General features: G+C 30.4%; 4 protein-coding genes across 5 annotated transcripts; 2 read left to right on the top strand and 2 right to left on the bottom strand.

The window, feature by feature from the left end:
* Nucleotides 1–642: 642 nt before the first annotated feature.
* Nucleotides 643–16360, top strand: LOC128391095 (putative uncharacterized protein DDB_G0282133). The gene is made up of 3 exons (XM_053350941.1): nucleotides 643–1310; nucleotides 12077–15207; nucleotides 15319–16360. Exons 1-3 carry the CDS (start codon nucleotides 1299–1301, stop codon nucleotides 15764–15766), a joined length of 3591 nt encoding a protein of 1196 aa, XP_053206916.1. The 5' UTR covers nucleotides 643–1298; the 3' UTR covers nucleotides 15767–16360.
* A 108-nt stretch (nucleotides 16361–16468) lies between these two features.
* Nucleotides 16469–17327, top strand: LOC128391103 (RNA-binding protein with serine-rich domain 1-like). The gene has a single exon (XM_053350949.1). It carries the CDS (start codon nucleotides 16548–16550, stop codon nucleotides 17211–17213), a length of 666 nt encoding a protein of 221 aa, XP_053206924.1. The 5' UTR covers nucleotides 16469–16547; the 3' UTR covers nucleotides 17214–17327.
* A 509-nt stretch (nucleotides 17328–17836) lies between these two features.
* Nucleotides 17837–21721, bottom strand: LOC128391097 (protein disulfide-isomerase 2-like). Of its 2 annotated transcripts, none has more exons than XM_053350943.1 (7): nucleotides 21277–21721; nucleotides 20421–20995; nucleotides 19857–20183; nucleotides 19666–19786; nucleotides 19237–19415; nucleotides 18812–18901; nucleotides 17837–18008 (listed from the first exon to the last, which is right to left on the bottom strand). In XM_053350943.1, the coding sequence occupies exons 1-7, from the start codon at nucleotides 21416–21418 to the stop codon at nucleotides 17949–17951; spliced, it is 1494 nt and encodes a 497-aa protein (XP_053206918.1). In that variant the 5' UTR covers nucleotides 21419–21721; the 3' UTR covers nucleotides 17837–17948. The 2 variants fall into 2 exon arrangements, with proteins under 2 accessions (XP_053206918.1, XP_053206919.1); XM_053350944.1 differs by lacking the exon at nucleotides 18812–18901 and adding an exon at nucleotides 18614–18703.
* A 1218-nt stretch (nucleotides 21722–22939) lies between these two features.
* LOC128391100 (alpha-tocopherol transfer protein-like) lies at nucleotides 22940–24289 on the bottom strand. Its single transcript, XM_053350946.1, has one exon. It carries the CDS (start codon nucleotides 23897–23899, stop codon nucleotides 23072–23074), a length of 828 nt encoding a protein of 275 aa, XP_053206921.1. The 5' UTR covers nucleotides 23900–24289; the 3' UTR covers nucleotides 22940–23071.
* Between the last annotated feature and the right edge of the window lie 2 nt (nucleotides 24290–24291).

Here is a 24291-nt window from a genome sequence, read left to right as displayed (position 1 = left end):
ATGAGAGGATTAATTTTATTGTTCCGGTTGTTGATTAAATTACATGTTAATCAATTGGATTGGATCATTGAAATTTATTCATCAGCATTTAAATATCTCTTAATCATATCATAACTAATTATTAATCAAATACTAATGATGATGATCAACAATTAAAAGAAAAGATTTCGATTGATTATCTCTCATAGATTTGATTATCATTTGAATTATTATTTTCGCACACAATTTGATTGTTACCATTAACTAATGTATATTCATTGATGGTGCTAATTGTGATTTCCAATCAAATTGAATTAGTTGATTGTTACCAATTTTTATGGATTTTTTTTATATTCTCGTTAAATTATCAATTCGTAGACGATCAGCATCTTTATGGCGATAATAGTAATAAGTTGTGAATAGAAGAAAAGAAGAGAAATAAAAAAGTAGCATCGATTTTTCATCTTCATCCTCATCTTCATCAATAAAAGATGAAGAGGAGGAGGAGAGAGAGAGAGAGAGAGGAAGAGTAAGAGGAAGGATGTTGAAAAGAAAGAGAAGAAAGAGATTGTCTTCTCTTATATTTTCTTCATGAAGATGATAAACTTGTTTTACTACAGTTTAATGGAGTAGGAAAGAGAGATGATGATGAGAGCGAGAGAGAGATAGAGGTAAGAAAAGTTTTCATATTCTTTCATTTGTTTCCATTGAGCTCACGAAACAAGAATCATCAATTTACTAATTTTCCTTAATTCGTAGTAACCATTTTCTTAATCACATTAATCTGTGATTTTGTGTAATTTACCTGTGATTATCATCGTAACATTTAATTCAGTTTCAATTGCATCTGATTAATCAACAAAATCAACTCCAAGAAACTAAGTGATTATTTTTCAAATTGATTATGTCCAAAAATTTTTCATTACTTTTGTGTGTCCAGTTTTTAATCAACGATAAATATCACTTATAATGACTTGATTTGGTTAACAATTAAGGTTAAATCAATTGTACACCGTTAAATTGTTCATCATCATCATCATCAAAAAATTTGTTCTCAATCATTTTTAAATTATCAGGATTTTATGAATGTTAATTGTTTCATGAGAAAGGAGTAATAAAAGTGTCAACAATTAGCATCCTCGGATCTTAATCAATCAAATTTTCACGAAAAAATTGATTACTTATTGACCTCAATCAAGAAAAACTTTTCCTCTGGTCAATCATCAAGATACTGACCAGCTATACCTGAAGAGACTAACAAAACAAACAATCAAAAAAGACTCAATCAAAGTGAAAGTTATTTAATCAAAACAATCAAAATGCATCTCAAGGTAAATATTAACTTAATTGTAATCAAATTTCACTACATAACAATCAAGAATATGAATTAACCGCCAATATATAATAGAATTGAAATGTTTACTAATTGTTTCAACACTTTCAAAGTGAATACAAAACTGATGGTAAAACAAGTTAATTGTAATTTAATCATCGTATTAATCATAAACCTGATTAAGATTATCTTATTTTTGTCCAATTTTAAAGCTAAACAAAAATACAAAATATTATATTTCATGAATTATATTGTCAAAGGTAAATTTTTCCTCTTGATTACCTAACCTTAATTTAGATAACGGTAAATTTATTACATCATCAACTGTTTTCTTAACCTGTAACCTTGTTTCATACCATTAAACTGACCTGAGGCCAGGAGTGGTTATTTAATAGCCCCTTGATTGTTGATGATATTTCAAGTTGATCATGTTGATCAACATCATTTAAGGTGTTTACTATTTGTTTGCAAGGTTTTAGATTCAGGTATGGATTGGATATGTAAGTCAATAGATCGAGTTGTTAGATCGAGTTCTAATTGGTACAACATGAAAGATGATAAGTTAATAGTAAGATGAGTCTTCTTTTATCTTTCTTCTTAATTGGTCAGTTTGAATTTCGATTTGATTTCTAATTAATTCACTTTTAGAATGGAAAATGAGAGAAAAAAAAATTGTTTCTATTTGTTTCATTCTCTCGATTCATTTCAAGTTCTAGGCCAAGTTTTTTTTCTTCTAAATTCAGGTCTCAATTTAAATTATCTCCATCTTCGTCTTCATCACCATCATCATCATCATCTCATCAGTATCATCTTCTTGAAAATCGCCTCGAGGGTAAATTAACAATCAAATCGAATCAAATTTTCAACAGTTAAACGAAAAATATTTTTCTTTTTGTTTGGTTGTTTAGTTTCTTTTTTTTTCTCAATCAGAATACTAAACTAAATTAATTAATTGTTCGAGTATTTAAGAGATAATATTATTTACTATTTACTATTAATAGTAATTTAGTTAATTCTGTGAGTGTGTGTGACCAACAATTTAATTTTTCTTGTTCTAAAATCAAAGTGACACATTAAATAGTTATCATGATGACCTTAATAATCAATTGGGAACCGAAAACTATTTAATTTGGTAAACACAATTTAAACTGAAAAAAAAACTAATTCAGTTCAAAAAATTAACCTTGATTAACTTTTTTGATTATGATCACCAATCAATGCTATTATAATGATTATCATTTAATTACGATCCAGTTTAAATGATGATGATGAGCCTTAATCACAATTAGAAAGTTTTTTTTTTGTTCATTCTTCATCCTTAATCATCTCAACATCATCAGTTACAATTAACTTAATTCATTACATTAATACACATAAATAATATTTTGATAGAAATTGTGATGAAAATGATAATGATGATTAACTTAATTATGATTAGATTATCTATTCTAATCAACATAATAGGTCAAATTGTTGATGGTGATGGTGAAGAAATTAAAATTAATCCATTTAATTACATTGATATTCATTCAAATTGATTTAATCTTAATGGTGATTAACTTATTAATAGTTAGTTAGTTTGGATACTTTGATTACCTTTTTTGTTGTTAAATCATTTGCATGTCAATTATTACAATTTGATTTAGTTTATTATTTAGATTCTTGATTTAGATTTGCCATTTGATTGTCACTGATTTAGTTTTGTGTATTTTAATTGTCCCAATTTAAATTGCTACCGTTTGAAATTCACAATTTATTGATTGTCAATGTTGTGGGTAGTTAATTGTTCCTGAATTGGTTGATCATCACCAAGTTAAAACAATCAAACAATTTACTACACAATAACAACACTCACACACAAAATTAATTGTCAACAAATTGTTTCCCTTGATTGTCAATTATGTTACTGATTAGTATTTAAACAATTATAATTATTCATTTACTAATTTTATCATCACAAGGTTGACTTATATTTGATAATTAACTTGATTAACTTGAGCTTAATAATTGTTGACCAATTATTTAAATCATTAGCAGGCAATTTGTTAATTTGACAAACTTTAATTATCTGTCTAGTGTCAGATTTAATTGTTAGTATATATTGACAATCAATCTACAATCAAATTAAAGTGAAGGTTGAAAAACTGTAACTATTATTATAATCAACAATTTAAATTGTTATGGATTAGGATGTTTCACTTTTTTTTTGCAAACAAATCATCAGGTAGTTAGAAATACAACAATTAACTAATCATGATGGTGAACAATTTTAAGCTAAATTGTTTACTTACTTGATTGTTGTTGTTATCGTCTCAACACCAATCAATCAATTTCCAATAATAATAAACAGTAACAATCAATTGACCAGAAAACTTTTGACCAACAGTTTCCGTACCAACAATCAAATTGTTGTTAATTGTTTACCCTTTAAATTACTTGTATATACATGAATAGTTAATACAGATTAGTAATTTATTAATAGTCCACGAGAAAAGAAAAGTTGATTATGATTAAGATTTAATTGTTACCGCTACAAATTTGCACAATTAAGTTTGGAATGAGAAAAATTGATTTAATCATCCATTTAAACCATTGATACAATTTTGTTGATAATCTTGTCAAGATCTTAATTGAATTAATCAACAGTTCCAACGATTAGTTGATTGTCTATTTTATTGATTCGCAAATTTTTTGATTAATTGATCACGTTGATCAAATTGTTACAATTACTCATTGTTTTAAATCAATCAAATTTACACACACACACACACAAACCTGGAGACAATTAGATTTAATTGTTTACACTGATTGTGAAAAAATTTCACTTTTGCACTTTTCCATTTACACAACTTTTGATTGTTGATTAATTATCATGATTATTGTTGATTTTTAGTCAATAACAATTTGATTAAACTATGGGAACAATCAGAATAATTAATAAATAGTAATGTTGAAATCAAAATTAAATTAGACTCCAAGTTGGTTAATCAAATGTTGACCTGATACAATTATTATTTACTTGGCCTGGCAACAATTAGCAAGCTTTAGTTAATCAACAATTAAGAAAAAAAGAATTGAAAAAAATTAAGAAAAATGTAAATATGAACATCAATTAATCGAGTTAATTGTAAAAAAAGTTAATGAATAAAAAGTAATCAAGGTAAAATATATACAAGAATTAAATTGTTACTAAAAATAAAACCGAACCTAAATTAACAATTAACCAGGTTAATATTAATTACAGTTCATTCATTGTATTGATTACGATTAAGAATTAAAGTTCATCAACGATTTCGTAGCAATCAATTAATTAACTTTTCTGTAAGTTTTGTTTTCATTTTCTTTGCTAATTGTTGTTGTTGTTGTTCATTTTTTAATCTGATTGTTTAAACTCAAAGACATTTATCACAGCCTAACAATTAACGACTTCCCTATTTGATTATTATATCAAAAATTATCATCGTAAGTGTGATTAACTCAACAATTAACAATCTCGCCCTCTGTTAATGATAATCGTTGATTAGGTTTGAATATAATTGAGCTAATTTGGTAAATCAAAGTACGAGCTTTATTTACACTCCTCCATAATAATAAACTGAACAACAATCAAGCTCAACAATTTATTCAACATTTAATCATAATCATAATCGTAATCTTAATAATCTCTTAATCAACAATCAACTCGAGAAAAGTTAAAACGTTGATTAAAAATCTTAAAACCCAATCAACGAAAGGAAAACAAGCAAAAAAAAGTTTTGTTTTTTTTTACGATTTTTATTATTGTTGTTGTTTCCTTTTTGATGATCGTTAATTGTTGCTGATTAAAATTAGATTTATGTTTGATTAAAATTTACTACTCTCAACATATATTGGTCAGCCTAATTGTGGCAATAATTTAGATGATTATTGATGATGATTATGTTAATTTTGACGATTCCCATTAAGGTGAATGACATAATCGATTGGTAACTAAATGGCTTTTAATTATAATTAGTGACGATCAACAATTAACTAGTTGTGACCTTAAATTTAGTTGATTAGGGTTTTTGTTGTGTTCTGGGTAACCGGTTGAATCCAATTCGATTTCAGAACTTTTTTTCTCTCAATCATCTTAATCTTCATGATGATAAAGTCACACAATTAAAGTCCGTCTATCGGTTTCCTCTGTTCACAATCATCATCATCATCATCATCCTTTCACTCATTTCCCATCATCATGATAAACAAACTTGACCAACCTAATGACCATCATCCTTATCATCATCATCATCACCTCATGTCTGTCTACTTACCTGTTATCATCATTATCTTCACTTTCTTTTCATTCTCATTTTTTTTGTCATCATCATCCTTTCCCATAATGAACACTCATCTTTTCCCCATCATCTTATCATCTCTCTCTCTCTCTCTCTCTCTCTCTCTCCAATCTACAAATAGCTTCGGAAATGATGTAAACATAACTTTTTTTTACTATTTTATCCTTTTGATTGATGGATGATTGAACAATTTGTAATCATTCAATGAACACCAACTATTAACAACATGTTAGATCTTCAATCTTGATCATCATCATCAAATCTTATTCCCCTTTAATCATCATAATCACAATCACCGCCCAGTTAATTGACCAACCATTTTCCGCTTCTCAAATATATTATACACATAAAGAGGTTCAACATAAAGTTGTTCATTTTAAACAGTAACAATCAAACAACAACATTGATTGTTGATTATAATGATTATCATTTGTGACCATTATCAATGCTTATAATCAGTTAATCATGATGATGATTAAATAACTACTACCTATTGGAAATAATCTATTGCTACTTAGCGAAAAAGTTTTCAAATCACTTTCGTTGTAACGAAATCAATGTGAGAAAAAAAATAAATTTGTACCTTTCGTTTTAATTGTTTACAATCAATTATATAAAAATAACAGTTTTCAATCAATTAAGATACTAAATTATGATAATAAAGCTGATTAAGAATCTAAATTTGTTGTTACTTTGATTAGCTGATACTCATAAGGGATAATATTCACATCTCACAATCATACCGAGTTAAATTGCTGCTCTTAATCACCTAAATTATTATATAACTCTAAGGTCTAATTGTTACTATTGATTAGTAAACAACTTTTTAAATTGTTAATCACGAAGATTTGGTTAATTTAAATTGTTAGACAACAAACTTTTTCGCCAAACGATAACTCGATAAAGTGGCCTAATTGAATCGGAATTTAATTGTATCTTTATTGAAATGCAGTAAGATGATGATGATGGTGAAGATAATGATGATTAATCAGTAAAGGTAAAAAAAGATACACTTCCTTTAGTTGAAAGAGAAGATGAAAGAGAAAAAAAGTTCTTATTGTGTAATAGTTGTACCAACGATGCTAACGAAAGCTAAATGTTTATCACGCTGTTAACGACGCTGGCGTGTGTTTGCCTCACCTGAACCTGATAATGATGGTGATGGGTTCTTATAATGGCTGAAAATTCATAGAATACAATAAAATAATTCCGGAAATCTATTTTGTTTTTCCTCTTCGATGATAATGACAATCATAATCATCTTCTTGTTAATCGTTAAACTCAATGGTCTTTGAATTTGATATAATCAATGGTCACTTTCACCTTATAAGGTACAGGTAATTACTCAACAATCACCCTGCAAATCAACAGGTAACCTTTCTGGTTATCAGGCTTGAACAATTTCCCAAACAATTGGATGGAAACTTTCACTTATATTAACTGAACTTCACATTTTCGAACTAAAAGTTTTTCTCCTCTTTTATTTTTGTTTTTTTTTTCGTTAGAAAAAAAGTTCTAATAACATTGACATCGGTTGGAATGATAACTTTTTGGCAGATTTAGTATCATACGAATCGCTGATTATCGTTGATTGTTTCCAACGATCAACGATAATCATTTCCTACTTCCGAAAAGTTTTTTCTTTTCCTTGAAAAAAAAAGTTTCTCTTTTTATCTGAAATTCGAGATGAATAATTGTTAAACAATCATGATGATGATACAATTAAATTAGATTGAACAATTTAGATCTAATTTTTAACACGATTTATTTTCAAGTTTTACTCGGAAAAAAATTTTCACCAACAATTGAAACTTTTTCCTAAACTTTTTGTTTGTTTATTTGTTTGTTATCATTATATTATTATTACAACTAATCTGATCTTATGAAAACTTAATTGCTGGTTAATTGTATTATCCAATAATTTTCACAACAACAATTCAATCAACCTAATGATTGGCATTATCTTAATTTATATAATAATGTAACAATTAATAACATCACAGGTAAACATACAAACATCAATCATTAGCCATTATAATTAAAAAGTTTCTGATATGAAAAAGTAATTTAAAGTTTCATATTCACCAAGCAATTTAAATTGTTAATTATATTAGATGATTAAGTTAATACTTTTGTGTATATAACGTTTTGTATTATATTGGATTGTATCAAATGGATTAACTAAATTTAATAATAATACAATCAAACTTTTTAAATCATTATCACAATTTTCAATCATTAACATTATATTATATTTATACTTGTGAGATTAACTGATAATATCATGTTACAACAATTAAGAATTAAATTTGAAATAATCAAAGTTTTCCCACCAAGAGTTTTAAATTGTTATTGAAGATCAGCTTAAATTTAATCCAAACCATTAGTTGATTATTAATAAATAATATAACAATTAGTACGGATTATTATTAGCTCTTGAGTCTAATGATTATGATGATGATGATTTTAATCACAATTTAAAATCTAAATTGTCACCTTAATCCAGTTTGTGAGAGTTGGAGAAAATTTTCTCACAAAATCAACATAACATATTATTCAATTATAAACATGATGTTTGTTTGTTGAAACAATTAGTTAATTGTGATGGAGATGATGATGATTATGATGATGATGATTTGTTGATTCTGTTTATTTGTATTCGTGTTCATCACTTGATTGTTGTTGATTGTTGCTTCAATATTCAAGCTTCATTGGATTCTGGTTCCAGTTTAATGAACAGATAATCACTTTTACCTTATTTAATTTTAATCATCTTCCTGATCATCATCATGATTAAGATGAGAATCACCTTAATCTATTAATATTTGTCTTTAAATGATTAACTCTTTAAATTGTCACAGAGATTCAATTGTAAATGATTAACTCACGATCCTTGAGACTAATGAAATAAGTTTGTTGCTCGAGCAATTTATTAATTGTTATAAATCCGTTGGATTTTAATTTAGATAAATGAATGAAGATTAATATAGAGACTTAAAGAAAATCTCCATAATTAACTAATTGTCTTTAGATTCCGATTGTGATTCTATTTCGCAACGACAATTAACTCCAATTTTTTTTCATTCGATTTGTAAAACAAATTTGATTGAGTTTTTTATTTGCTTTTTCATCATTTGATTAAATTGCTAACTGATTAATGAGGATTCTAATTGTTGTTACAATTAACAGGATTGTTCAAATATAGAATTGAAACTGTTAATTGTTACCAAGATGAAGGTAAAAAAACCGACCAATTAACGATAACAATCAAATCAATGATTAGTTTCTGTTTGGTTTCACTTTTTTTTTCTTGTCTTGATTGTTGATTGTGACTCACCTAAATTGTTACAACTAATTACCATTGATTACTATTTGGTGGTACATAATTTAACTAATATTCACCATTAGTCAACACAACCTTAATCATTTGGTTTGATTAGATTTAAATTGTTTGACTTATCGTTTATTGAGATATCATTATAATCGTTACATGTTAACATATCATCAAATGTATCAAACAATCAGTTGATTGTTAAGCTTTTTAATCATCTATGTATATGATGATGATGATGATGATTATCATTATTGTGATTAACTACAAGATTTATAACTACCATTTGATTGTGACCTCAAATTGTAATTTGATTGTTAATTGGTTATTAATCATATTTAGTAAGAAAATGTTGTCACAATTAACCTTTCATTTATCCTGAAAATGTCAGTCCAATGAAAAATTGATGAAAAAAGTTTTAAATTGTTACCAATTAATCAGTTGATTAACTGGAAGGATTAAAGTTTCCATTGTGATATTAATCATCAATAATAGTAAACAAATATCAGCTGATTGTTATAAGAAAACAATTAATAGATGAGATTTTGACCTCGCCCGTGAAAATGAATTAAATTTAATTGTGATCAACTTTTTATACATTCATTATTAATCGTGGTTACCTTGAGTAAACAAGGGTGATTAATTTAATTTGATTGTCAACTTTAATCAATGAGTAAATTGTGTAACAATTGTTTCGTTATATGTTGTTAATCAAATGGTAAATTAAATTAAATTGTTAAAGTGAAAATTAAATTAAAAGGTGTTTCCAATTATCGTTGATTATGATTAAAGTTTTCATTCATTATTCCCACTCAAATAATTTCATTTAGTTGTAAATGGTTTTTGGGGTTTATTAAATTAAATTGTTAATCAAAGAGAGGATTTTTTTGATTGATTTGATTCAGTTAATTTAGTTAATTGTGTGAGTGTGTATGTGTTTATTTCTTAACCATTGACCATTTTGTTTTCTCACATTAATAATCAATAATTGATTCTAAATTGTTAACAATCAATTGATTGTTAGAGGTGAGAGAAAGTGAGTAAAACAAATGATTTACTGATTGTTAACCTTTAAATTGTTACAATTAAAGATGAGATTTGACCTTTTGCCTAACAATTAATTAATCAAGATTAGGAGAGAGTAAATTTAAGTAAGACAATTAAATCAGAGAAGTGATTTGAACAATTTAAATTAAATTGTTCAAATCGGAATCTCTTCCTATTTAGTATCTGGTTTTTTATATAATTTAATTTAGTTGCAACATCAGCAATTAATCAAAAGTCTTCCTGTTACAATTAACAAGTAAATTACCATTGACAATTTGAATAGCAATTAAATATTATCATGATGATGATTATTAGGAGATGAGTTAATTGTTAGTTACTTTCAGTCATTAACCTTAATTTGAAATTGATGGTTGGCAATTTGTGTATTTGTGGTGATATATCAATGGACAATTTAATTAACTGTTAACAATTAATTCTGTTAATCACTATTTTAAATCACTCATGGTGGTACAGGTAGTAAAGGTTAATTGTAATTGTAACTTTTGATTTACTTGATTATAACATTTAATTTATGTAAAGCATGGGAATTGTTAGTTGATTGTTTGTTTGTCCAAACAATCAACTGTTTATGTTGATTAACTTGGTGATTAAAGATTTGCCTGTTTATTATTAATGTAATAACAATTGTAATTGTTAAATTGTTGTTGATTGTCAATGATGATGTTGTGCAAATGATTTGGTTCCTGACGGGAATTGACCTGAAAATTAAAAACGCTAATCATAATCATCTTCATTTACTATTAAATTGCTCAATAGTGATTAGTTAATTTAATCTAATAACAATTTGAATAATAATTTTCTCCTTTTTCTCTTAATAACAATTAAATCAAATCATATAATTCAATTGTCATTTTTTGTCTATGTAATTACATTTTGATTGGTCAATTAAGTGTAACAATTAACAATTATCATGTTGATTGTTGGTCCAAGACCTTGCAATTGATTAAAGGTTAAACTTTAATCTGATAGTTTAAATCAATCAATTGAAATTGATTTGACTAAATTGTTTTCTGATCATTTTCATTCATAATAATACAATTTAAAGTTAATTGTTGATCAACTATTATATTATAATAATGATAATGATGATGATACATTTAAACTTGATTGTCATTTGTTAATTGTCTTGATTTCAGTTAATTTAGTTATCCCCCTTTTTATTATAACCTCAATTGTAAACCTCTAAATTAACCATAAATAGTTACCTTAATTGTTACAATTTATAAATTGTGTATAAATATCAACCCAAGGTCACAATTTATTTATATCCCATCATGGTAATTATGATTAAATCATTTGATATCATCAACAATTAGCAAAAATATATTAATATATCAACGATAATGATGATTATATAATTGTAATTGACTTTGAATGATTTAAATCATTTTATTTTTCAGATTGTTAATTAGTAACAATTTAAAATGAAAATTTTAATTTCCATTAACCTTTCAAATGGGAAAACATTATAACTGTCAACTTTTAATTAGCTTATAATCATGTAATCATAATTCAACAATTAGTTTGAGAATCTTAATCAAGTTTGTTAATCAAATGAAAACAAATCAAACTGATTGGTAACAATTAGTAAAATTTGATGAGAAACCAAATTGTTACCATTTAAAGGTCAATGTTGATGCAGTAATTAAGTTGATTGTTGAGTTACTATTAATACAATTATTTGATTTGTAAATTGTGTTGACAAAATAACAAATCTTTATAAATAAAACACACTAATTAAGATGATAATTCAACAATTAACTTTATCCATCAATCTTGATGTCACTTTCCCATCATAACCATTGGTCATTTACCCTTTAAACTGGACAACAGATATTGAAAAGCTCATCAACAATCAAATCATGTTTGTTAATTGTGATTAAATTAAACCCAATAACCTTTTCCACAATAAGTGTAAACAATTTAAATCATTTCAAATAATAGTTTGATTGAGAAAAACTTTCCATTAACATTGACGGTTATCATGATTGTTATTACTTGTTACTCGTTTCTAATTGTTATTATTATTGTTAATTGTTCTTAATTTAGATTCTATTTATATTGATTACCTGTTATCAATTAACTGAAGGAAAACCTTATGTTAATACAAGGAGATTATCGTTTGGTGAGCAAATGACTTGGAGATTTGGAGGTTGGAAGCCAATGACTCCTTCGGCTTCGGGATTAAGATCAGAGGATAATCTTTCAGGTCTTGGAAGTTTATTAATCCCTCCAGGCAATAATAATAGTAGCACTTTAAATCATCAACAAAATGTTAATAGTAATAATAATTTTCTAAATTCTAATATTAATTTACCAACAAATAGTAATAACTTTTATAATAATAATCAAACAAGTGCCAATGGAGTTGTTATTACATCGGCGGGTTCACGAAATGTATCTTTAAGCTCAAATGGTAATCATTTATTAAGAGTTAATCCAGCTAATGGATTAACTTCATCTTCTTCTTCAACGCCATCTTCATCATCTACTCCATCATCATCATCATCTTCTTCATCATCTTCTTCTTCACCTTTAACTCTTTTACCTGTTTCAACTTCGGGCTCTGGTTCATTGAGTTCACCAGAATCTTCAGAATCTCATCTGAATCCAAAATATCGTCATGTTGATATGGAACAGATGAAAATCGATGATTATCTTGGTGGAGTTGGTAAAGGTTTCCCTGGGTCACCAGGTCCATATTCAACCGGCGCTGTCCACGGTTTTTATGGTCCATCTATGGGCCATAATTTTGGTAAATCGACTTATGGTTTCCCTGGTTCCATGAAAGGAGGTCACTCATCTCGTCCATCTTTCCATCCTCATCCTGGACATTTGTCTTACCTTGGCCGTGGTCTTCCACTTCCTGGCTCTCATCTTGGGCCCCGTCCTAATCGCCATGAGGTCACCGGTGGTAAACCCGTTAAAGATGCTGAACTTCACGCTTATCGGGTAATCAAACAGTTAAAAGAGCGCGGTAGAGATATAAGGAAAGACTTTGGTATTGTTGATGCTTTTCCCGTTAATCGTGGACTCTACCCGAAAGTGACCACTGGTGAAGGTGGTAAACGTTATGTTACCGTTCCGGTCGCTATTGAAACCGATCATGATAAAGTGTTAACCCAAAATGATATTAAAGATATTGAGAAAGAGGTTTTAAAAATTATTCCCGAGGTCGAACATGGTTTAGTTGAAGGTGCGGTCAAAGATGGTGCTCGAGTTATTGAACTACCCGGCGGTGAAAAGGGTGGCCGATCGATTGGTCGTCCTCCAATAAAGGTCACTTCTCCTTCATCTGCAGGAGGTGGACGTCACATTCCAGGTCATTCGGGTGTAATAACTGGACCTTCTCCAATCATCTATGACAATTTAGCTGCCAATCCGATTAAATCACGAATCTCATCAATCTTCCGGCCACTTTTATCGAAATTCCGATCACCAATTGGTCGTCCACAATTAAATCCTCAACCTTACAGTTCCAGTGATCCTAAAAATTTAAACGTAATCCATTTAATTGCTCACCAAGATCGACATCCATCCGTTGTACCCATTGACAGGTTAGTTCAACGTCCTGATGTTTCAGGTAATGGTCAAACTGTCGGTGGTCAAGTTAACACTAATCAACAACAATCTCGATTCCCTGGAATGGTTCATGGTCAACAGCCAATGACCAATTTACAATATAAGATAATTCATCCTCCACAAGGACAAGGTCAACCTGGTAAACAACATTTCATTGAATACAATCCCCATCAAGGATCACCACCATCACCACCCTCAGGTCCAGTTATTGGTCATCATCATCAACAATCAGGACCTCAATCACCACCTTACGAAATGATTGAAGTTCCTCGAGGTTATGATGTTTCACCCGATCATCTACTCGAAAGTCCACCTCAAGTTGTACCAATTAACGGTGAACAATTGGTCGATCTTAAGGCAAACCAATACAATTCCGGTGATGAAAATCAACCAAATCAACACCAACACCAACACCAACACCAACAACATCAACATCAGCAACACCATCAAGGTCAACCCCAACCATCAACATCTTATGTTACTGACCAAGGTCCAACTCCTGGTTCAATTGAGATAGTTAACCGACCAACTGAAGGAAATGGCTACTCTGATCAACAACCACCTTCATCCGTTTATCCAACAACCGGATCACCAAACTACGAATCAACTAATTACGATGACGAAAATGATAAACAACCAGAAAACAATGGTTATGGTCAAGGAAACATTGATAATCATAATGGTGGTCAACAGGGTTACGATGGTAATCAACAGCAAAATTCACAACATGAAGGTAATTATGGTTCCAATCATGGTGACCATTCAGTGACCGATTATCCAAATCCAGTTGGTCCAGAATACAATTTGAATGCTCATTCAGGTCAAATTGAACGGCCAAGTAAAGATTATCAATCGGAAGGTAACAATGATGATCGAGATGAAACAAATAACGGTAACAACGATGAGGGAGATAACCATGGGTCAACTTTGACACCTTCAGTTAATTATGCCGAATCACCCAAGATTGAACTTCTCAATGGAGCCTCACCCGATTTCAATGGAAAACCTTACACCACACCAAGTGAATTAGACACTAAAATGTTGATCAATTTAATCTCTAATCAAATACCCTCTCTTGGCAATGTCCTCAAAGGTGAAGGTGAACCAAATGGTAAAGGTCACGAAGAAGGTGACAGATCTCGAGGTGTTGATGGCCCAAATTATGGTGATAATAATAATCAAGGTGACGATGGTTATAATAATCATAACAATAATCGAGGAAATCAACAAGACATTTCCTCACCACCTCCAATCTATGGTGGCGGTGATTCAGTAAACACCAACGACGAAAGCGGCAATGATAATAGTAAAGGAGATTCACCTCAGAATTATGGTAACGCCGATGGAAACAATTATCCCGCGAGAGAAAATACCTTCACCGAATCAGCAGTTAACCAAGACGATAGTCCAAGATTCGGTGATCGGATTAGAGGTCAAGAAGTGATCTACGCTAAGGCTGAACATTACGACGATCAACACTATCAATCTAATTCTCATTCTTCATCTGGCCTTTACTCGGAAAGTAGTAACAGTCGCGAAGTTAGAGTCAAGAGCGACAATTCAACTAAAAAAGATTCGACGGTCAATTCTGATGACGGGTAAGACATTTGATTTTTTGTTCGAAAATTCCAAGAAAAAAAATAAATAACATCGATAAACAATCAATCGATTAATATTATTTTCACTTTTCTCTTCTATTCTTTTCCTAGTGAAAGTTTCGTTTTCGTTAAATTAGATGAAAAAGATAAACCAATCAATGGAAAAGTTATTTTCGGACATCGATCAAACTCCAATGGTACAACTTCCGATGACCACGAGAAAAGTGACTCATCTAAATCGTATCATGCTTACTACGAATCAGCTGATCACATTCCCCCCTCAGGATATGTACGATTAACAATTAAAGAGTTCAAGGAATTATTTAAAGACGCAGATATTAATTATTCAAAAGATCAATCAAATGAACAATTGGTTTCATCATCTTCTGAACTGAATCAACAATTAACCTCATCATCTAAATCCTCTGATGATCATCAACCAACAGCAATTGATTCAGAAATTGGTGATGAAGTTACAACAATTAAATCGCCATCTGATCAACAATCAGATCAACATTTATCTACATCCACAATTAAACCAATCAGTAGTTTGCCATGAAAATCTGAATAAAATTAATTGTCACTCAAAAACAATTAAACGCCAACAAAATCATATTAATTGATTAATTCATCCTCGTCATCATCTTTAATTATTATCTTCATCTTCATTCAAATCTTCATCTTCAATTGTTTCATTATTATTAACTTTTTGTTTTCATTAATAAGAAAAAAAAAATTTTACATTTTTCCATCACAATTTAGTTTAATCAACAATCAAATTAAATCAAATTAACTCTATTGAACAAAAATTCAATCCCAAGCCATACAAGAAAATTTAATTACATCAACAATCAAAGTAAAACAATTAACTCTATTATTATTTATATAAATATGAATGTTGAATGTTTATACCATTTAAAATACATCTGATTGTCAATTGTAACAATTAACTAATTGTGTTAAACGATTTTTTCTTCACCTTAATTGATCATAAATTTTTTCTTGTAAATCATTTAACCTTTTCAACTGATTAAGGTAAACACATTTCGATATCAATGCTGATTAGATATTGAAACAACTTTTCCACGTAAATTAAATTTGATTGTTAACTAAACGAAAAATTAAAAAAAATCCAAATTAAATTTTTCCTTCTTCGATTCAATTTAATTGAGAAAATAAACTTTTTCAACTTTTCTTTGTTAAATTTTTAATAGAATTTTCTATTCGTAATTAGTAATCGTTCCCTCGCTGGTTTTTTTCTCGGTTTCCGGTTTTTAGGTTACCCTATAAATGGTTTTTTCTTTGTTTTGATTTAATTTTTTATTCGATATTTTGAAATAATGTCTAGTTCTTCATCTTCTAGTGAAAGTTCATCGTCAAGTGGTTCCAGTGGATCAAGTTCATCTGGTTCTCGATCTCGTTCACGATCTCGTTCAAGGTCATCTCGATCTCGATCTCGATCACGATCTCGGTCACGATCTAGATCTGCATCATCTTCTCGTTCATCTTCACATTCATCTTCACGCTCATCCTCACGTTCATCTGCCTCTGGAGATGGAGATAAGCGTAAATCTTCATCAGCAAGACATCGGAAAAGTCCAATTCCTCGAGCTTCTAAGATTCATGTTGGCAGATTAACTAAAAATGTAACCAAAGATCATGTTTCAGAAATTTTCAGTATTTATGGACCAATTAGAAGTGTTGACATGCCACCTGATCGTATACATCCTCATCTTTCCCGTGGCTTTGCATATGTTGACTTTGAGAAACCGGAACATGCTGATAAATCAATCAAATACATGGACGGTGGTCAAGTAGACGGACAAGAAATAACAGTCAGTCTTGTCTTCTCACAGAAACCACGTGGAAACTACGGCGGACCTCCAATGAGACGAGGAGGTGGCGGTGGATGGGGACGTCGATCTATGCCTCGTCGTAATCGAAGGTATTCACGATCACCTCCAAGGTACCGTCGAAATCGATCAAGGTCAAGGACACCACCGTAATTCATTCATTTCATTCCTTACAAATACTCTCATTTCCTCCCATAGAAATTGAAACATTTTGATTTTGTCGCAAACCAGAGACGCGAAAATTAAACTTTGACATTTAATTTCTAATCAATTGTCAAATTTTCTTTCTTCTTCCCATTGAAAAGAATCAATTAACAACTCATTTAAATGAATCACAGGACAACTAGATTTAATTATTACGAATTATAAAAAATATTTTGAACATTTCTAAAGTTTTGTTGATTGTACACACCCATAAATGATAACTAAATTTTTGCAGATAGTTGAAAGTTTTGGAAGATTAATTTCTCAGAGTAGTTAACCAAATGAACAAAAAAATCAAGCTAAGGTGAAAGACCATAGGATAATTTTTTTAGTGAAACTGTTGATATAAATAAATCAGTTGATTGAGGTGGGAGAGACTTTACAATCTGATAAGTAATCAACTGAATATGAAACTTAAGCTTGACATGGGCTAATCTTTTCTGAGTGTGATTACATTTTTTTTTGATCGATTGTGAGACAGTTAAAAGAGTGAAAGAAAGGAAGGTGAGATAGAGAGAGAGCAGAAAAGAGAGATTAAGGAGACAATTGTTAGAAATTTGTAAATGCGACGATTAAACGGAGAAATGAGTACATTTTTAATCTTAATTATCATAAAATTAGATGATGGTTGTTCCCGTGTAGATGTTGATTAAGTTAGAAAAAAAACATTTCATCAGACGAGTTTTACAATTCATCTTTCTTGGGATCGGCTTTTTCTTCTTTCTCCTCTTCTTCGTCGATCTCCTGTGGTAAAAAAAAAGAATATAAAAAAGATTCGATTAGTTATGGTGCACAGAATTTGTAACAATTAACCTGAAGAAAAGAGTTATTGCTTGAGAAGAATTGAATAGAACATGGGGAGATCAAGATGAAGGAAAGGTTTTGTGAAAAAGTGAATGTTGATTTGATTTTCATGGACATGTAATTGGCTGAATTTAGCAGGAGCAATTAGTGTTAGCGCATAGAGCAAATGAAAGTAAAAAGTTAATCATTGTAATCGTAAAGTTAAGAGTATAAGTGGAATAGAAAAGACCTTTCAAATGGTTAATGATCTTTTCTTTTCCTTCCAGTTTCAAAACAGAATCCATGAGGATTAGTGAGTTTGAAATTTAACAGAAATAGATTTTCATAATATAAACAATATTACGCAACTAAAGTTGAAGAAACATGTCTAATAAACTTTCATTTGCACTGTATGCAATTAGTGAATAGTTAATATGGTTAATATTGATTAGTATTCAAAAAGATGGATACTTTTGGGAGGGGAACCGAGTTGAGGAGGAGGAGGAGGAAGTGATAGAGGGAGGGAGAAATTAGTTTAAATTAGTAAGTGTAGAGTTAGATCAAACCTCTTTTTTAGGACTAGCACCAAGTTTTCCATCGCTATCAATGAATTGGGATAATCCCTCTAAGGTTCTTTCCCCATTGTAATCCAACACCTTGGGATATAAGGATTGTACCGGATTAAAGGGTAAGGGGAGAGTGGGTAGGAACACCATGGCAAGAAAAATGGCAGAAAATATTGAAATAATTAGTAAATATGATACCTCCTGAGGAGCGGCTCGACCATATTCTCCGTTGGTCTCGATGAATTTGCTCAGACCATCCAAGGTTCGTTCACCATTATATTCAACAACCTAATTATCATGTTTGGTAATATTAACTCAATCATTTTAGTTTGGTGACAATTAACAAAATTAATAAATGAATATATCAAGTGGGCTTTGAGAAGACAAAAAATCAAATAGAGATAATTTATCTAAAATCCTGAGCTACTACCTGATTAGGCAATTACCCTTATAGATCATTTTTTTGCCATCACCGATAATTAAGATGCTAATAAGCTAAATATCTACAAAATGTTAGTTAAATTGTTGATTGTTGAATTGGTGTTAGTATTCAAAATGGAATCATTTCGTTGTTGTTGTTGTATGGTTTGAGCTTGAGAAATCCTATGGGGAAAAACACTTACCTCATTGGTATCTTTTTTGAAAAGTTTAATTGTTGGGAAACTGTTAATCTTTGTGTGCTCTAATTCATTGGCAGTAGCGTCCATTTTGGCGATAACAACATTAGCATTGTCCTTGTATTTTTCACCAAGGGCATCATAGATAGGCACCAATTGTTTGCAGTGTCCACACCATGGAGCATCTATTAGTAAAAAGATAAAGTGTAAAAAAGTTAGATTAAATTGTGATGATTAGTAAAATGTTATAAACCAGGAAGAAATGAAAAGACACTGATACAATTGAGTGTTTACTCAGTGTGTTTACTTTGTCCCCAAAAAGTAAAACAAGGAAAAAATGATTGTAATTAGACAACTTCTTCCTAATACATTGAGATGCAAAGCCAATCGAAAATTTCAAATTTCCAATTTTGTTCGTTATTTTTTAGTACTTACAGAATTCGACTAAAACATCTTTGCTCTTATCAAGAGCGACTTCATCGAAGTTTTTACCAACTAATACTTTAACGGGTTGTTTGTCCCAATCGCTTGGAACGTCTTGTGTTAAGAGATGTTTCTAATAATAAAATGAAAGAAGAATAAATTATTACAAAATTCCAATGATTTAAACCATTATGATAGATTACCTTAATTTTACCGTCAATAACACCTTGTACAAATGATCGGATGTTTTCTTCATTGATTTCAGAGGTTTCAGGCTTGTATTTGATCATATCTTCTTCAAGTCGGATCAATCTCATACCTGGTGCATCTTCAATCTTAAGTCCGAAGAAGTCCATGATTCGCTCATGATCTTCAATATCGGTGTTAATTGTGACAAAAAGAACCTTATTACGGAATTCTTTAGCAACAATTCTAAAACCTTCGACAATTTTTTCATAGCTGCTTGCCTTCTTACTAAGGAAAAGTAAATTATGGAACTTAATTTCACCTCCGAAAATCTTTTGAGCAGTCTATAAGGAGAGAGCGAGAGAGAGAGAAAGAAAAGAAAAACAAGTTGATGAACAAGAGAAGATAGAAAAAAGATGATTGTTGGTAAAGGTTTATAAGGTGGGGAAAAAGGTAAAGAGAAGAAAATTTTAAATTTGTTCAAGTTGATTGAGGAAGAAGAAAGCAAAGTGCTCATTGAACCATCAAAAACACACACACACACAAAGACTAGTGATGAAGATGAAGGGGTGGAAACCTACCTCATGGCTAAAATCAACAACAAGAGGAAGACTGTTACTGGTGATGAATTTTTTAAGACTCTCTTGGGTGATATCTTCGAAAAGATCGTTACGTTTTTCATCAAATTTCTTGAAAAGAACAACACCATCCTTGGAGACGGAAAATTCTTTGAAAACAGCATCATTAGAGGTGATACCAAATGGATGATCATCCATGGTAGCAGCAACTTCAAGGAAAGCTTTGGCAGCATCACTTTCACCTTCCTTGAAGAAACCAACGACGGCAACCTCAGCGGAATCTTTAAGTTTGTTGGCATCTTCAACGGATTCAAGGGTAAGGGCTGGAGGTCCAGTCTTTTTCTTAACCCATTTGAGTATATCGTCAGCAGTTCGACCACCATTATACTCAGATGCTTGACCATTTCGGAAAAATTTAAGAGTTGGATAACCTCGAACTTCATATTTTTCAGCTAAATCAGTTTCCTCAGTAGCATCAACCTTAGCCAAAAGGATTTCAGATCCTTCATCAGCAAGGCTTGTAGCTGCCTTTGCATATTCAGGAGCTAAAGCTTTACAATGACCACACCAAGGTGCATCTAGAAAAGATAAAAGAAAAAATTTAACCAATGATCAATTACTACAGAGTGAATTAACAAAGCCAAAATTAAAGTCAAGATAAAGCAAAGGTCATTCTTGAACATTAAGAGAAAAAAGAAGCAAATTAAATAATTATATTGGTTAGAAATTAGGAGAAAAACTTGAAAATCAAGCAAGGAAAAAAATGGAAAGAGAGAGAGAGAGAGAGAGAAAAAGAAAGAGAAAAAACTGACAAGTCAACACTTTTGGAGAATAGAAAAGAAAATGGAAAATTACTCACAGAATTCAACCAAAACATATTTGTTCTCTTTGATTACACCATCGAAATTAGATTTATTTAAAACTAGAACATTTTCCTCTTTTTTAACTTCCGAGGTAAAGACCAGATTAACGGCAAGACAAAAGATAAGTATCACTCTCATGGTGAAATATTATAAATCCACAAAGAGAGAAAAAAGTGAAAAATAATTTAAAAAGAAAAGAAGAAAAAAATTATTTCAACTATGATGTCAACCAATGGAAATAAAGAAAAGACAATCTTTTGTTACTAATTAACCACAGACAATGTCAATTAAAGTGAAACAATTTAAAGCAATTGGATTTATCGGCTTAAGCCGGAGAGATTTTCCAAAAAAGAGAGAACAACCTGAACACTTTTAATCTTTTAAACTGAACAAAGAAAGAGAGACTGAGAAAGTGTGGAATTAGAAAGAAAGTAAAGAAAGAGAGAGAAAAAGATGATGATGATTTTAAAGAGAAAACAGAAAGAGAATCAAAGCAACGTCACCATAAGAACATCGAAAGAACATCAATCCGATGTATCGACCATCGAATTGATGTTGTTCGATGTTCACCTGATGTTTGAATTAACGAGAATAACAATTGATTGATTAACTAATGACACGTTAATTGTCATCGTTATAATTAATATTTTCTATTTCTCCTTTTCCATTTCCATTTCTTTTTCTTCATTGTCGCATCATTTGTTTTTCTTTACTGGTAAGTGTTGGGTTTTTTTTCTCTTTTTCTGTTCGCCATCATTTGTATTCAGGATCATGAAGATGGAGAGAAAATTAATTTGTTGTTTTCTTTCGCACAGAACTTGTCTTGTTTATTCTCTTTCTTTCTTTCTCTTTCTCTGATCCTGTTGTGTCAAAAATTCTGGATCCATGAAGATAAAGAGAAGGGAGAAAAATAGAAAGAGAGAGAAGCTCAATGATGAGTGTGATGTTGGTGGATGAAAGGGAAAAATTCAGGGGTAGAAAAGAGAAAGAGAAAAAGAAAGTGATGTAATGATGATGAAGTTACCGTGGAGCTTCCCAATTGGTTAAATTCAATTTCCTGATTGTCTTCATCATCATCATCATCATCATCATCATCATCCGAATATTCTAAACTTGTTTCAATTTCCTCTGTCGACGTTTGTTGTTTTCTAATCTTTTCTTCCTTACGTATTTACTTTTTTCTCTCTCTTTCTCTCTTTTCTCACCGTAATTTCGTATCTCTTTTTTTGCAGAATCATCGCCAATTCATCAACCAGAATGACCACGAAACCTAAGCTGTTAATAAACTCACGATGAAAACAAGAAGAAAGAGAAAATTGTATCAGATGGAACAAAAATGATAACCTTAAAGTATAACTTTTCCATTTTCTCTCTCGCCTGTTGCGTGTTATATTTTTCTACCTAAAATTGGCTCTCTTTTCCTGTGGGTTATCAACAACAACAATTAAAGATTAAATTCCAATTCAAGTAGGAAGCAGTTGTAGGCGTTTAGATGGAGAGAGAAAAAGAGAGCAAAAAAAACAAGAGAGATCCTCTAATCTGTGTTATTCACCTTGAGTTGTAAATTAACAGTGACGAGCGTGCAGATGAATTTTATTTACGATATCAGAAGGATAATCATTGATTTGGGGAAATCATCATTACGAAATCAAAATGGAAAATGTCGCAAACATTACTTTAATTGTCTACTTTTGATTTATTTTTCCTCTATTACTATTGAGTAACAGTTAACGATGATACAAACAAAACAAGGAATAGAAGAACGAGAAAAAAAAGATGGACAATTTAACATTAATTGGACACTTTCCTTTTCCTCAAAGATTGCCAATGGTCAAGAACTGATTGTTTATGTTGGTCAAGAATATTATTGTAAAATTCACCAGAAAATTCTTGATTAGTTCCTCCTAATGAAGGTGGTAAATTTGATTTGGGAACAAATTTGTACAAAGTTTCCAAATTGGATCCATGGAAATTAATTCTTTGACGTAATTTAGCTGAAAGAAATGGTTTAAACAAATTAAATGCCATATTGGTCAATCGATTCTCGTAAATTAAATGGGCACTTTGAATAGTCCAAGGAAAACAATAATCGGTTATGTGTGAGGCCAATCGACTACCAGAAACACCGATGTGATAAATTTGTGACCAGGAAAGATTTCGCATATCGATTATACCGATAATCCCATTCTGTTGAACCGATCGATCCATTAAACTGATCTCACAGAAAAACAAAGTCTGTGGAAACCATTGCTCGAAACTAATTACATTTGGATTCCAAGAACCGGGTTTAATTATGACCACTTTACTTCCGTTAACATTATTAATCGGATAATGAACATAAATCCCGTCATTGGCCACTCTTTTTAACTCCTCTCTCCACGAAAATAAGTCTGGCCTCTCATTAACTACCGTCAAATAATTGGACAATATGGTTAACGCTTCCGTTTGATTGTATTCTCGAGATGATAAAAATTGTAATAACAATTGGTCACTTAAATTGTATCCTGAGGTTTTACGATTGGACTGGACTCGATCACGAAATTCATCCAACACTGATTTAGATTGGATCTGTGATTTACTAGTGAAATTTTCCACCACCATCAGGTCAAGTTTGGTCATCGTTGTTGACAATTTCCCGGAATCACTTGAATAATCAACTTATTAAATTATAAATATTGATATTGGTTATTGATAAAAATGGTAACCAATCAGTTGAAACAATGGTACATTAATGATTAACCCTTAACTGTTAATTCTTACTTTTTATCACTTTCACTTAGTGAGGACTGGATTAATTAATTTGGAACCTTGGAAATAACCTGTTTGATATAATAATTAATTGTTGATTGCTTACAATTAACTGTTCATTTCATCAACTCTCTTTTCCTCTTTTAATTATTATGGATCCGTCAATCAGGAAAAAAAGCTTAATCAATCAAGAAACAAAACTTATTAAGACGACGATTACGCTCATTAGGCTGGATTATATAATATAATTAAGATGATGACCT

The sequence above is a fragment of the Panonychus citri genome, unplaced genomic scaffold (genome assembly GCF_014898815.1).
Source record: "Panonychus citri isolate SS breed McGregor unplaced genomic scaffold, ASM1489881v1 Contig00134, whole genome shotgun sequence".
Taxonomy (NCBI): Eukaryota; Metazoa; Arthropoda; class Arachnida; order Trombidiformes; family Tetranychidae; genus Panonychus; species Panonychus citri.
The sequence above is the reverse complement of the archived record's forward strand: the minus strand, read 5'-3'. Positions and strand labels throughout refer to the sequence as shown.

Bases quoted from the DNA above. Each gene is read 5' to 3' on its own strand.
- LOC128391095 (XM_053350941.1), top strand. The intron at 15,208-15,318 runs GTAAGACATTTG...TTCTTTTCCTAG, and splicing joins ACGGTCAATTCTGATGACGG to TGAAAGTTTCGTTTTCGTTA.
- LOC128391103 (XM_053350949.1), top strand. From the start codon at position 16,548: ATGTCTAGTTCTTCATCTTCTAGTGAAAGTTCATCGTCAAGTGGTTCC.
- LOC128391097 (XM_053350943.1), bottom strand. From the start codon at position 21,418: ATGAGAGTGATACTTATCTTTTGTCTTGCCGTTAATCTGGTCTTTACC. The intron at 20,996-21,276 runs GTGAGTAATTTT...TATCTTTTCTAG, and splicing joins ATATGTTTTGGTTGAATTCT to ATGCACCTTGGTGTGGTCAT. The intron at 19,416-19,665 runs GTAAGTACTAAA...TTTTACTAATAG, and splicing joins AGATGTTTTAGTCGAATTCT to ATGCTCCATGGTGTGGACAC.
- LOC128391100 (XM_053350946.1), bottom strand. From the start codon at position 23,899: ATGACCAAACTTGACCTGATGGTGGTGGAAAATTTCACTAGTAAATCA.